This window comes from Phascolarctos cinereus, unplaced genomic scaffold (genome assembly GCF_003287225.1).
Source record: "Phascolarctos cinereus isolate Bilbo 61053 unplaced genomic scaffold, phaCin_HiC Scaffold_3;HRSCAF=262, whole genome shotgun sequence".
Lineage (NCBI taxonomy): Eukaryota > Metazoa > Chordata > Mammalia > Diprotodontia > Phascolarctidae > Phascolarctos > Phascolarctos cinereus.
Window position 1 is genome coordinate 142669563 of NW_027555736.1, and position 20765 is coordinate 142690327.

Sequence of the window (20765 nt, forward strand, 5' to 3'; positions counted from 1 at the left end):
ACCGTCATTTCTCAATAATCACCCACCTCCAAAAATCCTCCCTTGTAGTAAAAAAAAATAGTTAAGAAAAAAACAAAAAAAATACATTTTCTATGTCTGACAATGTATGCCTCATTCAATACTTTACTGTCTGTCGCCTCCATGACAAAAGGAGAAAAGTATGTTTTGTTTCCAGTTCTCTGAAGTCAAGATTGGTCTTTGCATTGATCATAGTTACACTTTTTTCAACATTGTTTTCTTTTACATTATAGCAGTCATTGTGTACATTGTTGTCTTGGTTTTGCTTACTTCATACTGTATCACTTCATCATAAAAGCCTTTCATAGTTATCTTCACAGAATTCATCATATTTGTGATTTCTTTCAATGCCATAATATTCTATTACATTCACATACCAAAGCTTGTTCAGCCATCTCCCTAATCAATGGGCACCAGTTTCCTTCCAATTCTTTGCTGGAAAAATATAGCACTAAAAGTGCTACTATAAATATTTGTTTACATTCCTTTCCCCTGTTTTTGATGTCCTTGAGATCTATGCCCAGCACTGATTTCACTGGGTCAAAGGGCATATACAATTTAGCGATTTTTCTAGTACAAAATTTTCTAGAATGGGTGAGCTAACTCATAGCTCTGCTAAGACCGGTTTTTTTTACATTTTTAATTTATGGGATAAAACAAGCGTTTTTATAATATAGTATAATAAAAAAGATGCACATGAAACTGCAAACCTATTGCATACAACTTGCTATTCCTTTTGATTGTATAATAAAATTATCATGAAAATTTCTTCTTTTTTCTTCCCTTCCCTCTCCCCTTTCCCACCCTGCCTCACCACTACTAGCTTTATTTCCAAAGATGATTAGTGAAAAAGGAAAAGAACCAATAGTGCTTTAATATCAGGAAGCCACTTTTAATATAATACCAGAGTCCCAGCCTTCTCTGCTAATCTAGTCTTTTCCTAATCAGTCAGTCAGTAAACATTAAGTGCCTACTGTGTGCATGGCACTGTACTATGTCCTGGGGATACAAATAAAGGCAAAAGACAGTTCCTGTCTTCAAGGAACTCACAATCCAAAGTGGGAGACAACATGCAAATAACTATATAAAAATAAGATATATCTGTAATAAATAATAAACAATAAACAAGGGGAAGGCAATAGGATTAAGAGATTGGGAAAGGCTTCCTGGAATTTTAACTGGGACTTAAAGATAGACAGAAGTCAGGAGGCAGAGTGGAGGAGAGAGCATTCTCTCTTCTGGGAGGATGGAGGACAGTCAGTGAAAATGCCTGGAGTCTGAAATGGAACATCTTGTTCAAGGAGCAGCTAGGAGGCCATTGCCCCTGGATCAATGAGTGTGGCAAGGAGGTGGTGAGGAGAGTAAGATTTAAGAAGATTCTCCTAAGTGATACAGATGCGTATTAAATGTTTAGCCTTAGCACAGGCTAGTGGGGAGAAACTCTCTACATGTTAGCCCTCTCATCTAGACAGAATTTCCCAGTCAGAGGATATCAAGTGGCTTGAGGAACCCATCAAGCCAATATTCTTTTCCTAAGGAAATTTTCAAATGTCATTATTCCTAAAGTTATATTGTTTGTTGCCATCTCCATCCCCCTGAATTCAAGAGAAAGGAAAAAAGGAGTCAGGCCCCAGGACTTGGTCTTTTGAAGGGTGTCCTTAGATTTCAGTTTTCAGTTCTGTTGCTAAAAGAATTTTAGTGTCACAGGTGATTTGGGGGAATCATGAAGGTAGACGCATGTCTGATTCCTCAGCCTTGCCATGGTCTCAGAAAGAAGTAGCTATAGCCATAATTAGAGTAGGTAGCTGGCTATTTGTTATGTCCTCTGCCCCAAATTATCTACCATCCAGATTTGCCATGATGACTCAATTCTTACCATTAGAATTCCACTTCTGAGTTAAAAGCTCATTTTCAAAATGTAGCCTAATTAACTGGGGAAGGTAACTATGACATAGTTAATGATCCCTACTACCCTATTACCAATTTAGTCTGCCACAGTAGCCAAACACCTAACAGGACCCTATGAGAACAGAGGTGGCAGGATAGGTACATTTATAAGTGGGACAGAAGATTAGAAGAGTATGGGTGACACCTGAGAAAGACAGCCTTGTGTGGGAACATTTCACTGGAGGGGGTTAGAAAATGTTTATGGGAGTGGGGAGTTATGCAATTTATGGTGGCATAGGCTCCCGGGGCAAGAGTAGGGGTGCTGCAAGAGAGACTGAAGTGATTTCAAAAGGATTGACATAGCTCCAAAATCAACCAATGCTCACTTAGCAATTTTGGCCAGATGGTCCTAGACTATCCCCTACTCCATCCCTACCTATCTCCTACTCTGCCTCATAGTACAATAACCTGAGCATTTACATAAAGCATTTGTGAACCTTAAAGTACTACATAAATGTTAGCTATTATTTTAATTCTCTAAATAGTACTGATGTATACAGTAATCCTCCAGAAAAGAGAAAGGGGGGAGAGAGCGAGCAAGCAGTTAAACAGAAAATCAGCTGGCATGCTACAGAAACAATCCAGCCTTAAGAGTTCGGGGTAGCTAGGTGGTACAGTGAATAGAGCACTAGCCCTGGAGTCAGGAGGACCTGAGTTCAAAGCCGAATTCAGACACTAACTAGCTATGTGATCCTGGGCAAGTCACTTAACCCTGTCTCTCTCTCTCTCTCTCTCTCTCTCTCTCTCTCTCTCTCTCTCTCTCTCTCTCTCTCTCTCTCTCTCTGTCTCACACACACACACACACACTCACACACACACACAAAAGAGTCAGAGGGCTTGGGTTCAAATCATGGCTCTCCCATTCCCCATATGACCCTGTGTAAATTACTTTATTCCAGGCTTTGATTTTTTTCATCTGTAAAATGAGGGAATTAGTCTAAAAAGCCTTCATAGTGTCTGCCAGTTCCAAACCTATGATTCTAAATTTCCTCATTTCCACACAGACTAACTTCTAACATACCTTTTTTTTCCTTTGCACAGAAAGAGCTTGCCTAATGGAAAAGGATCCAGGATCCTTCAAGGCATCCTATACAATGTGGTGCTTTGATCCCCTGGAGAGGAAATGCCTCCAGTTCTTGTATGGAGGGTGTGTAGGAAATGAAAACAGATTTCTCACCAGAAGGGAGTGTTATCAGAGATGTGCTCCAAAATCAGGTAAGTAGGAAGGATGTGGGGAGCTTCACATTAAAATAGATGAGTCAGAGAGGAGAAATGACTTTTTTATTCAGTTCAGCGAATAAAAGGACAAGATAGATGTGCTTAACATGAGAATAAAAAAATGTCTGAACAATTAAAAGAAACAGGAGTAAGGTTAGTGAGTGATGCCAGGCCAGGGAAGACCCATTGTAGTGACCATTCCTGAGCCTCCTGGTGCTCATCATTGCAACTAACATGTCCTAGGCAGTGGGGGCTAAGAGGATGGGTCAGTGGCATCTGGGTCCCAGTTGTAACATCATCACCATGCTAATGACCTGTGTGGTTTATTACGATTTCTTTTGGCTAACTGCTATTCTGGTGTAGCTCAACTCTCTCTTTGGACAACAAATTAAAAATGAAACCATCTGTTATTTCAAGTATCACTGGCCTTGAGGAAAATGATAATCGGTGCAATTCTCTATCATCTGGGTAAAGAAGATAAGTTCTATTTATTAAAGCATCTCTTAATCGAAAGATTGCCTTAACTCATCTGTTTGTAGACCAGCTGCCTTAAACATTTACACTATACTTGAATTTTTGCTTTATTCTAAAGTTCAGGGTTTTTTTTCTTTTATACCCTAAAAAAAATTTATCTTTTGTCAAAAGGCGTGCCTATTTTAACCAAAGTATATACCAGATACATGAAAGGAGTATGGGTTCTTTTGATAAAGAAGAATGTGACTAGTGGAGTGAATATTATTCTCTTTCCTCTTGGGAATCTAAGCACTTGAAAATGGTTTCCCCCTCACATTCACTGCATTAAAAACAAGTGATATATTTATGACTCCTACAGTAGCATGCATGGCTATAGTTTCATTATCACCAGGAGATTAGTTCAGATGAGGGTGAAGAAAATTACTACATTGGCACATTATAAAATGTGTTTCTCACTTTACATGTTAGTTTATAATCTTTTAGTCATGAGGTGGTCAGTGTTTTCTGTCATCTCTCCTCTAGAATCATGGTTAGTCATTGTGTTTCTCAGTTCTTAAATTCTTAGAAATGTTTGTTTTTACAGTATTGATGTTATAGTATAAGTTGTCTGGCTCTGCTCACTGCACTCTTCATCGATTCATTCATGCAAGTCTTCCTGAGTCTCTCTGAAGCTATTTCACATTTCTTACAGCATAATAGAATTCCATTCCACCCATATACCATAATTTGTTCTGCTTTTCTCCAAATGATGTCCTACTCTCTTAGTTTCCCTTTTTTGCCACCACAGCAAGAGCTGCTATAAAAATTTTTATATGTACAGAGCCTTCCCTCTTTCTTTGAAATCTCTTGGGGCATAGGCCTAGCAGTACTATCCCTGGGCTAAAGGGTATGTAAAATAGACTCTATTTTCCAAATTTAAATTAAATTTCAGTCTCTTTTTGGAATAAATTATTTTCTTCTTTATATGGGAAAAAAGCAACATAATTTAAAGAAAAAAGAAATAGCAGATAGTTAATAGAGATGAATGTAAAAACAAAGACTGCCCTTTGATGCTCATACAGTTAGATTTATCCAGGATCCAATTCAATTCAACAAACATTTATTAATAAGCACTTAACTATGTTCATGGATGTAACATGAGATTCTTGTGGCATTGTGGGGAGAGAGTGATCATAATAAGAAGAACACTGAACTGGAATTTTTAAAATCAGTGTTCTATTTCACTCATTTGGTCCTCAACTTACACATCTGTAAAATTAAAGGGAGCAGTGCCAGGACAGTGGTGTCAAACTCAGACAGAAATAAGAGCTACTAAACAGTCCCTAAGGAGTCCTCCAGGCCACAGATTGATTTAGAAAACCACATACTAGCATTATCTATGTTTTACTGCATTTTTATTTATTTTGTAAGATATTTCCCAGTGACATTTTAATCTGGTTTGGTCAGCACTCCGGGAGTGTTGTGGGCTGCATGCCATCATGTGTTTTGCACTTTGGTGCTAGAGAATCTGTCAAGTTCCTTTGGCTCTAAAATTATGTGACTTTCAGTGTTTATATAGCACTTACTATGTGCTAGGTACTTTACAATTATTATCTCATTTGATCCTCACAACAACCCTGGGAGGCAGATACTAATATTACTCCCATTCTACAGATGAGAAAACTAAGGCAAAAAGAAGTTAAGTGATTTGCTCAGAGTAAGCCAGTGAGTGTCAGGCTGGATTTGAACTCAGGTCTTTCTGACTCCTAGCCCAGTGCTTTCTATCCACCTAGTTGCCCTCATCTCATTCACATCCCATTGTCTAAGACTCTTGTCCATGTCCTTCTATAAATGCTACACAGGGGATCCAGGGATATGCCAGGGATCTTCTTCAATCTCTTGATATTACATGGGTACCAATGGAATAGTAGGCTGACCATCTGGAGCCAGGCCTTCATCAATAATTGACTTTTTTCCTTTTCTGATCTTTGGTCAAATCATTTAATGCCCTTCTCCTATGTAATATGCTACATCTCTTGTTTATTTTTGTTTGAGGAGTTGGGTTGGGTTTTATTTGTTTGCTTGTCGGAGGGCTGTTAGGTGTTTTTTTTTGCTGTTTTTGTTGTTGTTGTTATTGTTTTTTAGTCCGGGACTGTGATTTCATTAATATAAGAATCTCTCCATAGGGAAACTCCCTGAATCAATACAGATGAGGAACTGTCCACAATTAAGAGTTGTCTGGGGCAGGGTACTGGGAACCTAAATGTCTTACTCAGGATCAGGCAACCAATATGCAAGTTGACTTACCCAGGGTTAGGCAGCCAGGATTTGAACCCAGGTCTTCCTGACTGGGAGGCTGTCTCACTTTCCAGTAAGCCTTGTTAAACAATGAAAATATGCAGAATGACTGTTACTCACTGTGCTTTAATAATGCACAATGCTAATGTCTTTTCTCCAGCCCAAGAACAGACATCAGACATGTGCCCTGTTCAAAATTCCAAACACATGCCAGACCTCAAACTGTGCTGTCATAATCCTCACTTGACAGGATTTATTAAAATACTTATCAAGGCTTCCTTTTTCTACAAAGGTCTAGTTTTGCATTTTTTTTCTGCTAGGTTTTTTTTTTCTTGTTAGTTTTGCTTTATTTCTGCTGGATTTTTTCTCTTGCTAGTTTTGCTTTTTATTTTTCCCTGCTAGGCTTTTTTTTCCCTCTGAAACCTATTTTTCAAGCCCACTAAGGATTTTTTTTAATGTGTCTTGCTTGGCAGAAACTCTAGCATCTTCATCCCTCACAGGTTTTCACCAGGCAGAAGTGATCTTTCTTTTTCATCTACCTCTGGGCTGTCCCTCACACAGGGGACATGACACGTTGAAGTCTGATAAGCCTAACCTGATGTGGCTGGACTGAAGGAAGACAGGCACACACTTGCTGTATTTGGCTCCAGTTTCCCCAGGCCATGCTGTTCTCTACTCTTGGAGACTATATTGTACTAAGGATAATAGAATCGTAGCTTTAGAGCTGGAAGGGATGTAAAAGGCCAGCAAGTCCAATCTCTTCATTTTATGAATGAGGAAACTGAGGTTCAGAGAGTTACATGATTTGCCCAGGATCTCAGAGCTGATAAGTGACTGAGGCAAGACAGAGGTCACTGATACTTCTTTCATTCCCCCCGCCCAATTATTATGAATGCACTTTCACTCAGATTATTTCCTTATCTGTGTAAATAACTTGACTCCCCTCTCAAAATTTTTACAGACTTGACAAATGGCATAGTTGGCATTGTTTTGTCCCATCTGTCATCTGGATATTTTTTTTTTTTGCAACAGAAGGTGGTGGTCTCCCTGCTTCCTTCAAGTGTGATAACTATAGATTCTGTTGCCTCCTCTAATGGTTAATGCAAATGATTAAAGCACATACTCAGGGAAGCCATCCAGGGAATAAGAGCATGGGACTGTGCTGAGGGAATAGAGCCTGGGATTCTGGCCACTGACTAAGACCATAAGTGAGATCTAGCCAGTAGAGCTCCTTAAGGCTCTATATAGTCTTTTCAGTGTGGGGACTCTCTCCCTACAGACCTACTTATGACATAGCACGGTCCTAGAACAAGGGTACTTAATCCAGGGAATTTTCGTTTTCCTTTTAAACATGTATTTTGATAACTATATTTCAATATAATTGGCTGCCTTTGTGGTCTTGTGTATTTTATTTTATGCACTTAAGAACATGGTCCTGAAAAGTGGTCCATTGGTTTCATCTGACTGCCAAAGGGCTCCATGACACAGAAAAGGTCAAGAATCCTTGTCTTAGAATGTTGTCTGAGGCTCAGAAAGGTTAAGTGATTTGGTCATAGTCACACAGCTAGTTAAGAGTCAGGGGCAGAATTGGAACCCACTTCTTACAGACTTCCACTATAACACTATGTTTATGTCTTATTCCTTCAATAAGATCTAACCACAAAGCTAGAAAAATAAAAGAGCAAGGATGTATTCTAAGCTTAAAAAATTTTTTTTAAGGTATCCCTTATTTTGTAGAAGAGGGAGCTATATAGTGAGAGATAATGATGTTTAAGAAGATGAGGCCTGGCCTGGACCTTGTCTCTGTAAGGGAGCTATCCATCTCATGAAATGAAGGGCAGTTACCAACTGCCTTAATGTTCTTTCCCCAGAGGAGTGTGTCATTGTTGAGTCATTTCTGTCATATCTGACTCCTTGTGACCCCATTTGGGGTTTTCTTGGTAGAGATATTGGAGTGGTTGGTCAATTCCTTCTCTGGCTCATTTTACAGATGAGGAAACTGAGACAAACAGGGTTAAGTGACTTGCCCAGGGTCACAAGGCTAGTAAGTATCTGAGGCTGGATTTGAATAATCCTCTTGCTCTACACACTGCACCACGTAGCTGCCCAGGGAGTTAGCCTATATGGCCCCTAATTTTTCTTTTGTCTCTAGATCTATGGTCCTAAGCAGTAAAAGCAATAAATAAACAAAAATCATCATATCCTTCAATCCAGTAATTCCATTATAGGGAATGTGCAATGAAAGTATTATCAAGAACAACAAAGAGGTTATCTGTGCCAAGATTTTCTGGAAACCTAAATGACCAACAATAGGTGAGTGCACTGATGTAATGTAAAATAATGGTCTAATGAGTTTACAAACAGGCAGATATGAAGAAAGCAAAGAAATCTGGAGGAACCTTTCTGAAAGAACACAAGGTGCAACAGGAAGACTGGGATAATTAGACCCAGGAGGAAGATTGCATGACAATGAATGGATAAGGAATCCTCATAGGGACTTAAGGGGGAATGACTGAGAAGTTGTTGTGAATAATCGAATGCACACAAAACCATTTAGGAAGCATTTGCCATATGCCCAGTCCTTTGCTAAACACTGGAAATGCAAATTTAAAAGTGAGACTATCTCTCCAGGTAATTATATTTCAATAAGGGGAGGTAATACTTACAGGGGAATGGGAACCAGGGAATAATTATGGTTCCCAGAATAAGAGGTAGAAAACTTGGGGGCAGGAGTATGGTATACAGGTAGAATGTCAAGAAGATGGCTAGCATGAAAGCATGGTCAAGTTAAGTCAACAAGCATTTATTAAGTACTTACTATATACCAGGCACCGTGCCAGGGCAATTAGGTGGTACTGAGTGCTAGGCCTGGAGTCAGGAAGACCTGAGTTCAAATCTGGCCTCACATACTTACTAGCTGTATGACCCTGGGCAAGTCACTTAACCCTGTTTGCCTCAATTTCCTCATCTGTAAAAGGGAGATAATAATATTACTTACCTCCCAGAGTCATGAGGAACAAAAGAGATAATAATTATAAAGCATTTAATGTTAGTTATTAATAGCTATTATTATGCTGAGCACTGGAAATATAAATATAAGTAAAAAAAAGTCCTTGCCCTCAAGAAGCTTACGTTCTGAGAAAAGATAACACATAAAAGGAAGCTGAAAATAAGAATAGTTAACACTTATATAATGCTTACTATGTGTCAGGAACTAAGAGCTTTATAATCATTATCTCATATGATCTTCATAGCGACTCTAGAAGGTAGATGCTTTTATTTTCCCCATTTTACAGATGAGGATACTGAGGGAAACAGAGGTTAAGTGACTTGCCCAGGGTCATACAGCTACTGTTTGAGGTCACATTTGAACCCAGCTCTTCCTAACTCCAGCACTTTATTTACTGTACCGCCTGGGGGTAGGGGGGGATGAGGCAGAGAGTGGGGAAGAGGTTGTAAAGAGGAACCTGTTCAGGGACATAGTAGGAAACGGAGACTAGAGAGTCAGGAGCAGAGCCCTGAGGGTCATGAAGGAGTAAGCATAGCTGGCTTCCTTAAAATGAAAGCTGTAGAAGATACCAAGCAATAGTGTGGAAATGGCTACAAAGTGGAGTGATATTCTAGGATGAGAAAGTCTGCTCTGATCTAGGCTGGGGTCACTCAGATTTCGTGGGCTATGGGGATTTGCCTACCAATCAAGACAGATAGCCCCTAGATTGGCAAGGCAAATGACAAGAAGATGGCAAGAGTGATATTTTATGTGTTGAAATTAATTAACCTAAATTTAAATACTTCTAAGCCAGTTTAGCTGGTTGTATTAGTATTTAATAAGAAGTTTTAAAATTAAATTATTAATTTTAAAATTTTTAAAAAATTTAAACTTTTTAAAATGAGAGTAATCAGTTTAGCCCCATGGTCTGAGGGCAGAATGGAATGCAAAAGCATATAAGCTGTCACATCTGCATCACCTCACCCTACCCCCAAAAAGCTAACAATAAAAAAATCCTAACTACAACCACAAATTTGATTTAAATAAAACACAAGAAGTTAAATTTATTCTAAAACATATTTTCAGCTTAATATGGTTGTTACTAGGGGATAAGTAACATAATGTGCTGCCCCAATGGTATTTTAAAGACTACAGCTGGAATGGCCATATGTAGTCTGATTACCCAAATGCATCATCTTCTCCAGCTGACATTTACTATGCCCACTCACTCAGATACATGGCAGTGTTCCAGGCACTTTAAACATGAAGAAATTCTAGGTAAATGGAATTTACCCTAACTAAATGTTGATTAGTAACATTTTGCTTCTCCTGACCCTCCATTTCTTCTATGAGCTTGAAAAGATCTTGGCAACTGGTCCCATCACTTCCTGGCAAATAGAGGGAGAAGAAATGGAAGTAACATCAGATTTTATACTCTTGGGCTCAAAGATCACTGTAGATGATGACTGTAGCCATGAAATTAAAAGACGCTTGCTCCTTGGAAGAAAAGCTATAGCAAATCTGAACAGCATTGTAAAAAGCAGGGACAGCACCTTGTTGACAAAGGTCTGTATAGTCAAAAGCTATGTTTTTCCAGTTGCAATGTATAGCTGTGAGAATTGGACTAAAAGGAAAGCTGACAATGCAGAATTGACACTTTTGAACTGTGGTGCTGGAGAAGACTTTTGAGAGTCCTTCAGACAGCAAGGGGATCAAATCAGTCAATACTTAGAGAAATTAATTCAGACTCTTCACTGGAAGGTCAAATACTGAAGATGAAGCTTAAATATTTTGGCTACATGAGAAGATGAGACTCGTTAGAAAAGACCCTGAAACTGGGAAAGACTGAAAGCAAAAGGAGAAGAGGAGAGTGGAGGATGAGATGGATAGATAGTGCCATGGCAACAATGAATATGTATGAGCTTGGACAGACTTTGGGAAGACAGTGGAGGATAGAAGGGCCTACCATACTATGGTGCATGGGGTCTCAAAGAGCAAGACTGAATTTCTTGAATGACTGAACAACAATATTTGGGATCTGGCCCTTGCCTGCTTCTCCATATCGCTTCGAAATCTGTTTTATGAAGATTCTAAATTGGAAAACTACAGGCTTCATCCTGAGACCCGGACACCAAAGGACTCCTCCATTTAAGTTTGATTCCATTAAACATGTTTCACTTAAGAGCCTCCTAGGTGCAAGACATTGAGATATAGGAATTTTTAGAGATCTCTGAATTCACAGGAGTAAATATAAGATAGTGGAATTCTCCCTCCAATGCAAGTCAACAACCCTTCCGAGACTTGGTAGACAAATCTTAGGAAGTTGCCTGAAGCACATAATGGTTAAGGAGACTTACTCAGGATGACTCTTTGAACTTAGAACTTCCTGACCAGAAACTCTGTTTTCTACCCACTCCTCCATAGCTGCTTCTAAGGCCCTAATAATAAAAACAAACAAACAAATAAAAGTAAAGTCCCTGTCTCTAAGTAGTTTAGTCAAATCAGTAAGCCCCAAGCATTAATTAAGCACTTAAAATGTGCTAGGCCTGAGCTAAGTGCTAAGATACAAATAGGAACAAAAAGAAAGACAGCTCCTTCCCTTAAAGGGCTTACATCCTAATGGGGGAAGAAAAAACCTAAAAAGGATGGAGCAGAACGAACATTTTGGGCTGGGAGGGGCATGGTGGAGAAAGAAGTCCAGAGAGTCAGGAGCTGAGCCTGAAAAGAAATGAAGGAATGACCATGGCTAACCTGGGTCCTTCCTTAAAATTGAGGCTCCAGGAGGAACTGACCAGAAGAAGGAGACACAGGGATGGAGGAATCTCCTAGGATGAGAAGGCTGGTGGGGAATGGTGGAAAAAGACGTCTGAGAGTCAGAAGTGGAGTCGAGAGCAGAATAAAGGAGTTTACATTCTACTAGCTAATTTGCTGCCTATCACTGTATCTGTGTAGTTATCAGTCACTCATGTTCTGTTGAGGGGTGTATGATTAGATCACTATCTAAGTCACTGTTTCAGTTATGTTTCTCTGTGGTTATATTTCTCTTGCTTCTACCCTGTGCTAGGTTAAAACCCTATGGGCTCTGGCCCTGCAGACTAGTTCCCTTCACTAGATCATCTTTTCGCCTAGCTTCTTCAGCCTCAGGGGTTATTTCCCTGCAGAGCACTGAGTGAGTCTATTGCATTTATTCCAGACCAGCTTTGCCTCCCCATCCCATCTCAAGCACTTCTCAAATGATCACATACCCAAGACAGTTCATTAAACAGGTTTTTTCTTCTTCTAAGGTATCAGGGAAAACCAAAACAGAAGAACGAAGTAAACAAAACACTTGATGGGGAGGAAGAGTTGATTGTCACAAAAAGGGCAATCACAGTAGCCAGTGACATTCTGACTGCCAGGAGCAGGGAGGGGCTTCCTGCTCAAATGCCAGACAGTGGTAGTCTACCCGTGTCTCCTCCTCTGCTCAGTCCTGGAGGAAGCTCTCTGAGGGGCACCTCACCTGAGCCAGGTTCAGTGTGTAGCACAGGGGGCTACCTCCTGTAGCTGCCAGAGTTTCTCATAGTCTTTTTGACCACAAGTTCTAAGGAGGAAACAGTTTACCTCATATTTCTCTCCTTTAAGATGGAGAACAAATCTGCTCTTCTCCAACTCTGTGCCCCTCTCTTCCCAGAACATTCCACAAAACAATCTCAATCTCTCTCTTTCTCTCTCTCACTTCCCCAAAGCTATGCATTTTAGGAATTTGTGCCTCAAAAAATAAGGGCTAAATAAATGTCAGCTATTAGTATTATATATTAAAATGTAAATACGGCATATGTTTTTAAATAATAAGTCATTTGAGAAATCTCATCTTATTGAAGTTGTACTTTTTATCTAAAATGGGATCTCTTTAAATCAATTGAAATAAGAAACCAACAAATTGCCTGCTGGTGTGGATGATGGGACCTCAACCCACCTGGTAAACTAACCTTGTTGGGGAAAGCTTTTACCATATATAGTTATATTTAAAGGCACAGGATGTGATCCAATGCCTGTCTAAACTCATATGATTACAAACCCTGTCATAAATGTAGTTCACATTTGTAACTTTTAAGGTTTTCAAATAACACTGTGAGGTAGGTAGTACAAGTCATCTCCATTTAACAGATGAGGAAAATGATTCTTTAAGACACTAGATAGTGCAATTAGAGTGCTGGACTTGGGAGTTTTTACATTCTGAGTTTAAATCTTGCCTAAGTCTTTTACTGGCTGTATCATCATAAGCAAGTCATTTTATATCTCCCAGACTGTTTCCTCATCTGTAAAATGAGGATAATATTAGTGCTTATTTTGCCTTGCACAAAATTAATGAAATATATGAAAAGTGTTTCGTAAACTTTAAAACACCATGTACATGCTAGTTATTACCATGAAATGACTTGCCCATGATCACTGGGCCAATAAGTATCACAGGTACATTTTTGAATCCTGGCCTCTTGATTCCAGATTCAGTATCCTTTCATCCATGCCATTCTATCCTCCCAATGCAACTTCTACCATATCTATTTGTTTCTTCTTGGTCCTAAAACATCATTAGATTTTTTCTAAAATAATAGCTCTTCCAAAATCAAATACATATTTTAAGTACTCTCAAAACTTCACTTTTCTTAAAAATTTAGCAAATTTTCAATAATAAATGAGCCCATCTGATTTTTCTTCTCTATTACTCACTGTCTCTTTTTCTTGCCTGTAGGCTTTAGCTAAACCAAAATCAGAACAAAGGGAATCAGGAAGTAAAGGGCAGAGTCTTACAACAGTGTTTTATGAGTCTATAAAATATATCCCTTCTGCTGGAAACCACTATAGATAAGAAACCTCTAATCTATGGTGTTATTCACAAATAAATAGGTGATGTGCCTGAGCTGTGGTGTGCAATAAATCTAGAAATATAAATCTAGAAATGTAAATGTATATCAGATGTAGAACATGTATATGTATATATACATATATATGTCCATATATACACACATATGCATATATGCATGTACATAATAGACACAATTGGATGCCTCTTGAATAATTGCCAATGAGGATATAAAATTTACATATTCATGTGCAAAAGGATTAACAGCCATTCTGGGTAATTTTTGGCCCAGAGCCCATGTGAGAATGTGAAAATCTTGTAATTAGAATAAATTAAACAGCCCAGTTAATTGTATAAGATAGATGAAAATTTTAAAAGACCTCATAACTCTTTGCTCCCCTGAACATACTTTGTACAGTCCTACTTTTATATCTTTGCTCGTGTCATTATCCCCCTCAGAAATGTCCTACCCACTTCTTGTATTTATTCTTTTTAAAATCAATTTTATTGATATCTTTTCCTTTTATATCACCTACATTTCCCAATGTGTCCCTCATTCTCCCCTCTCAGAGTGCCCATCTGCTATAACAACACAAAAGAGAAATAAAACAGTTCCATACCCATAGTCTCTTCACTTCTGTAAAGGAGTTGGGGAAAAGGGGTGTTTTCTTCTATTCCTTCTTTGGAGCCAGGCTTGGCCAAATGAGATAATATTTGGTAAGGGCTTAGCACAGAGCCTGGCACAAAGTGGGCACTTAATAAATCCTCATACTTTTTCCCCTCCCTTCATTATAACTTTCAAGTATTTGGTTTGTATTTTTTATTGTTTTGTTCCTTGGGAGCACAGCCTGTTACTTGCATTATATTTGTATTTTCAGTACACATAATACTGTTATTCCTTCCATATCTCAGGTGTTAGGGTGTGCCACTGTGCCCCCATGATCTGGAAAATCTGAGTAAAATTTCTGACCCTCCCTTCATACCAGACAAGAAGTCTTTTTTTCTTTTTTCTTATGGGGTGTTTACAGTACCACAGTACCTTATTGTAAAATTTGGGTTATGTATTTGGTCATAGGTTCTGTATCATCTGCTGGCCTTTGCATGTCATCTGTGGCTTTCACAAAACTCCCAAAAAATTCCCATTTAATTTCTTTTGCCAAACCCCAACATAGCAAAACTGCAATGGGGAAATGGGAAAAGTCATGATGTGGAAGGGATAACTGTAGAAGCTAATAAATACCTGCCGATTGACTGTTGTAATTGTCCTTTCCATTTACATTGTTTTAGCTATTGTGTATATTGTTTTTCTGCTTGTGCTGACTTCATTTAGCCTTCCCATGCATCTCTGTAACCATGTTCATTGTGCCTTAAGGTATTTGTACAAAAGGAAAGTGATGTCTCAGAACCAGATAGCGATTCCAAGAACTAGAAGTGGAGAGGAAGGAACAGGATCATACAGAGCTGAGCCAAGAACCATAAGCCCTGGGGCAACCAATGAAAGAAAGAAAGAAAGAAAGAAAGAAAGAAAGAAAGAAAGAAAGAAAGAAAGAAAGAAAGAAAGAAAGAAAGAAAGAAAGAAAGAAAGAAGAAGGAAGGAAGGAAGGAAGGAAGGAAGGAAGGAAGGAAGGAAGGAAGGAAGGAAGGAAGGAAGGAAGGAAGGAAGGAAGAAAAAAAGAAGGAAAGAAGGAAAGAAGGAAAGAAGGAAAGAGAAGGTAGGACTGAGCTATGTAAAGAAAGGAGACACCAAGGAGAATTCATTAGCTCTATAAGTATCTGAAAGCAGAAGACTCGGGATGATTCTACCAGTGTACCAACCAACTCAAAAACTGAGGGAAATAGTGGGAGGGGGACACACACAAAAAAAGGTCTGCTCTCTCTTCAACTTCTCCTGATGTCTATCAACAAATAGGTGTACGTGAGTACACTCTAATATAATTATATCAAAAGATATAAAAACAAAAGATATCAGTAATTTGAATGTCACCTCAACCATAAAGAGGCTGGGGTTAGCTAGAGATAAAAAGAAGTGTCATTTTAGGCAGTTGGGAATTTTTTCTGACTGGAGGCTCAGAGTGATTGTGGTTGAACTTACAACTTTTTACCTAAAACTCCCTAAAGCTGCATAGAAGCCAACCGTATGGCCCTTAGGAGCCATTATGTTCTCTGTAGGCTTAAAACAAGCTAACTATTATAATAGGGTGATATACATATAAAATACAGTGTAAATGGAAGGTAATCTCAGAAAGAAGGCACTAGCAATGGGTGTGGGGGGATGGAAGGTGGAGAGCTGAAAAGCCCTCTTGCAGAAGGTAGAAAGAAGGCCAGGGAAGCAAGAAGGGGGAGGGGTGGAGGTAGGGCATTCCAGGTTTGAGAGACAGCCAGTGCAAAAGGAGTAAGGAGGTAGAGTGTCAGATATGACCAACAGTAACTAGGCCAATGTAGCTGGATGGTAAAGAACGTGAAGAGGAATCCAGTGTAAGAAGAATGGAAAGGCAAGATGGGGCCAGGTTTTGAAGGGCTTTAAATGCCAATGGGGATTGTGGTAGAAAGAGTTTTGACTTAGGAAGGCCAATCAAACCCCCCTGCCAGTCATGGATCCTGTTGCCAACAGAAGCCTGAAAGTCTGAACCTGAACTCAATCACAGAAGTCACTACACTCCCAACTTCTTTTAGGAACCATTTATGACTCTTATTGATAAATGGATCCAAACCCTTTTGGAATCCAGAGACTGGGTTGTCTTTGTACCTTTGTATCCCTAGCTCTAGCAAAGTATCTTGCTCATAGTAAATGTATTATGTTTGTTGAAATTTTTTTTTTAACATTTCTCACCTCTACCAACTCTTAGGGGTAATTGGTTCCATAAGTTTCTCCTGGGGATGAGAGGTGGGAGTGTGAATTACTTCCTTTTATGACACTTACAAGTTTCAACTGGTTTCTCTGGTGAACAAGGAATCTGCTGAACAAGCCTGTGTTCACTTTAACCTGACCATTCACAGGACCTTAGGAGGTTATGAAGTCCACAGATGTCAAACACATACAACACTACCAAACAGTGCCTGAGCCAGATTAAAATGTGATTGGGAAGTATGTAACAAAATAAATAAAAATACAATCAAATATAGATAACATTACTTTTTAAAAATTAAGTCAATATGCAGCCCAGAGGGATCCTTATACACTGATTAATGGCCCCCACTTCTACTTGAGTTTAAAGCACCAAAGATCTAGTCCAACCCCTTCATTCTACAGATGACAAAACTGAGGCCTCCAAGAGATTAAATGACTTTTCCACAGTCACACAAGGAAGTAGGTAACAGAGCTGAGCTTTGAATTTACATTCTCAGAACTACAAATCCATCAGTCTTTCCCCTGCATCCCACTGCCTAGGTGTTTCAATCCTGAGCTTTCTCAGCCTCTACCTTTCTAGACTCAAGAATCTCAGTCTTTTTAGTATATCCTCACATGAGGCTTTGATGTCTCCCCAAATAAGCAAGAAACAAAAATCTGAAACACCTACTGTAAAACCCAAACTAATGTGCACTCGTCTGTGCTTTCAGCTGACAACAGCCTGTTCTGGGATGAGGATGAAGAAATTAACATTGGTAAGGAAATATATCTTTTTAATTTCCTTCCTTTCCCCCTACCAGTGGCTATTTCTCAGAGAACAAAGGATGGCCAAAAGGCAATAGAAAGACAAAGGAAGGTGGAATATGTTCTACTATTATTACTTATTCTCATTCTTATTGGGGAAAAAAAATTTTAGGGGCAGCTAGGTGGTGCGGTGGATAGAGCTTTGGCCTTGGAGTCAGGAGGACCTGAGTTCAAATTTGACCTCAGACACTTGACACTTACTAGCTGTGTAACCCTGGGCAAGTCACTTAACCTCGGCTGCCTCACCAAAAAAGCAAAAAAAAAAAAAGTTTAGTCTGGATCAATGAAAAATACAGAGTGAAACCTGGGAGAGAGGAGTGAGTTCTATTTAAAAGATAAAATAGTTTAAACAGAGTGGTGGTGTAAGAAGCCAGGTTCCTAAGGGTTGAGAAATGAGGACTGAGGAAATGGAGGCAAAGAATTAACTTTAAATGTGGCCTCACAATATGGTGATAGACTTGGAGCCAAAAGAGTTGGGTTCAAGTTCTCCCTCTGCCACTAACTCACAGACTGACCTTGGGCAAGTCACATTCCCTTCATCTAGAAAACAATTACCTTCTGATGATGTTGTACAGGACAAGCAGAAAAGGGAAAGGGCTTATGAAGAAGGAAATTTTGCAGATTTTGGAAATAATAAGGCTGCCAGGAATTGAATTGAAAAAAGGGGAAATTAGTATTACCCCAGGATTAACTGATAAAGAAGAAGAAAGCTTTGAGCTAGAAAAGGAGGAGGAGGAACATCTCAAGATGTTATGGTCTACTGTGTGATACAGTGTGTTCACAGATCCTTCAAAAGGTAGAAGAGCCAATTATTTGTAAACAATTATATATTTTCATTGAAGAAAAGCAGCTTTGTAAAATAATTTAAACATTATTTTGGTGACGGATTTTTGTTCTAGTTTGGTATCAGAAGAATCCATGATTAACCTGTTGAATTAGAAATGGTTCACTGCCCAAGGACTTCAAATATATGTTTTGTTCAGTGTCAACAATAAAATAAGAAAGTCTTCATAATCACACAATTGATCTGATGAGCTAAAAATGCTAATGAGACCGTAGGCTGAGTGAAAGAGGCATGTTGTCAGCATCAGGACAGTGATAATCTGGTTGTATTCTTCTCTGGTCAGACCACGTCTGGGGTCTTGACCCCATTTTAAAAAGAATGTTGATAAGCTGGAGAGCATCCTAGATGAGGGCAATGAAGATGACACTGGGTCACAAGTTCATGTCAGATGAGTATTGGCTGAAGGAACTAGGAATGCTTAGCCTAGAAAAAAAAAGTCTCAAGGAGAAGCATGTGTTCAGGTATTGGAAAGGAGCAGTTTGACTTATTCTGTTTGGCAGAAGTTGGAGCAGTGGGTGGGAGGTACACAGAGGTAAATTTAGACTTGATATAAAGAAAATGCCTTAACAAATTAGAATCCAAAGTGGAATGGGTTGCCTGGGGAGATTTTGGGGTTCCATTCACCAGAGGTTTTCAAGAAAAGACTAGATGAACACTTTACTCCTCTGGCGTATTGAAGATTCTCGTCTAGATATGAGTTAGACAAGATGGCGTCGAAGGTCCCTTTCAACTTTGAGCTTCTGTGGCTCAGAATTCAGTGCTCTTGCTATTATATGTAATAACTGCCTCTATCTCTGGATACCCAGGTAGTTGTATTGATGATTTCTAAGGTCCCTCTCTGCTGTAAAGGTTATAGTATCCAGAGCTGAAAAGAACCTTTTAGATCAAATCCAATTCAGTTGTTTCAGGTAGCCAATTGAAATAAAGCTATCAGCATGCAAATTACAAAAACATCTTGGACATTGGAACTGGGAGGGACCTCAGATATCATTTAGTTTTACCTCCTCCCCTCATATTACAGAGAAGGAAATGAAACTCAGAGAAGTAGGGCCATAATAGGCTATTCATTAACATGGGTTGCAAGAAGACCTTTGCAATAATGCATCATTAGCCTAACTTGAAAATACCACAATTTCATTTCTTTAAAGAAACATTCTATCATTTCTTGCTAATTTAGACCAAACACTCCCACAATGCTTCTGAATGGGGCAGGTCTGTTTAATTGTAATCTGAGAACTGGTAAACAGCAGTATCAATAGAGCTGCTCCCTCAGGAAGTCAGGACCAGTTGTTCTGACCTAATCCCTTGAAAGACCAAAGAGTAGTCAATTCTACTGACTATGCTTTTTTTCCTCACACAGGTCTTATTGTGGGGATCATCGTGGGATGTGTGTCAATAATTGTTTTGCTTGTGACACTGACTGTGGTCTTCTTGAAGAAGAAGAAGAAGAAGAAGAAGAAGAAGAAGAAGAAGAAGAAAAAGTAAGGAAAGTGCCATTGCACAGAGCTTTGGGGGATGGGGTGTGACTTGACTGTGGAGAGGAAGAGGGGAGGAAAGCATTCTAGGTATGCTCAGTGCTGGAGAAAAAAGTTATGGTATTTGTCATTTCAGTTGAAGAAATGAAAAACAAAATGAATTGTCCAAAATCATAAGCTTTTAAAAACAATCCCATATTTTAAAAAAGTGAGATGATTTTGCTCCATTCTGAAAACATGATATCCCACCTCACCCCTAAACTTCCAATGTCCCAAATCAACCTTTGATCCCTATGTTGCAAAATCTAATGTCATTTTATTCAAACAGGGATGTCACATGAATTATATGACTCTTAAGGTGTATCTTCTTGATTGTTACAGAACAGAGGTGAGATAGGAATGATAGCTAAAATGTCTTCCTGTCTTCTTCTCATCTTTCCTTTTCATTCTCATTGGCACCATCCCAGATCAGGCCCTCATCACCTCTGGCCTAGACTATTGCAAGAGCCTCCTAAGTAGCCTCTCCACCTCCATTCTTCCCCTTCTCTAATATACCCCTCACATCAGTGCCAAAATAGTTCTTCCAATGAATAGATCTGACCATGTCACCTCATTGATCAAAAAACTTCAATGGATCATTAGCTATTGGATAAGATACAGACTGCCTAGATTGGAATTTAAGGCCTTTCATAATCTTTCTTCCTGATTTTTTCTGTCTTTATTTCACACACACACACACACACACACACACACACACACACACACACACACAACACATGCTGTTTCCCCATTTTTTCTTACATTCCCTCATCTCCATGTCTCCATGCATTTGTCTACGATTAAGTTATCTGTCCTTCTCTTTGTATTGAAATTCTCTGCTTTCAAGGTCCAGCTCAGGTGCTATCTCTTAAGTGAAGCCTTCCCTGATTTCTCCAATTAAAAGTAATCCCCCATTCCTCAAATTTTCTCCAGATGCATTGTCTGGATCAAATGAAGCAATATGTGTAAAGCAGCACAATGTTGGCACA

General features: G+C 39.1%; 1 protein-coding gene across 1 annotated transcript; it reads left to right on the forward strand.

Annotated features, from left to right (window-relative positions):
- The first annotated feature begins 3010 nt into the window (after window positions 1-3010).
- LOC110206835 (papilin-like) lies at window positions 3011-19747 on the forward strand. Its single transcript, XM_020984674.2, has 3 exons — window positions 3011-3180; window positions 17325-17369; window positions 19623-19747. Exons 1-3 carry the CDS (start codon window positions 3021-3023, stop codon window positions 19745-19747), a joined length of 330 nt encoding a protein of 109 aa, XP_020840333.1. The 5' UTR covers window positions 3011-3020.
- Window positions 19748-20765: the final 1018 nt, after the last annotated feature.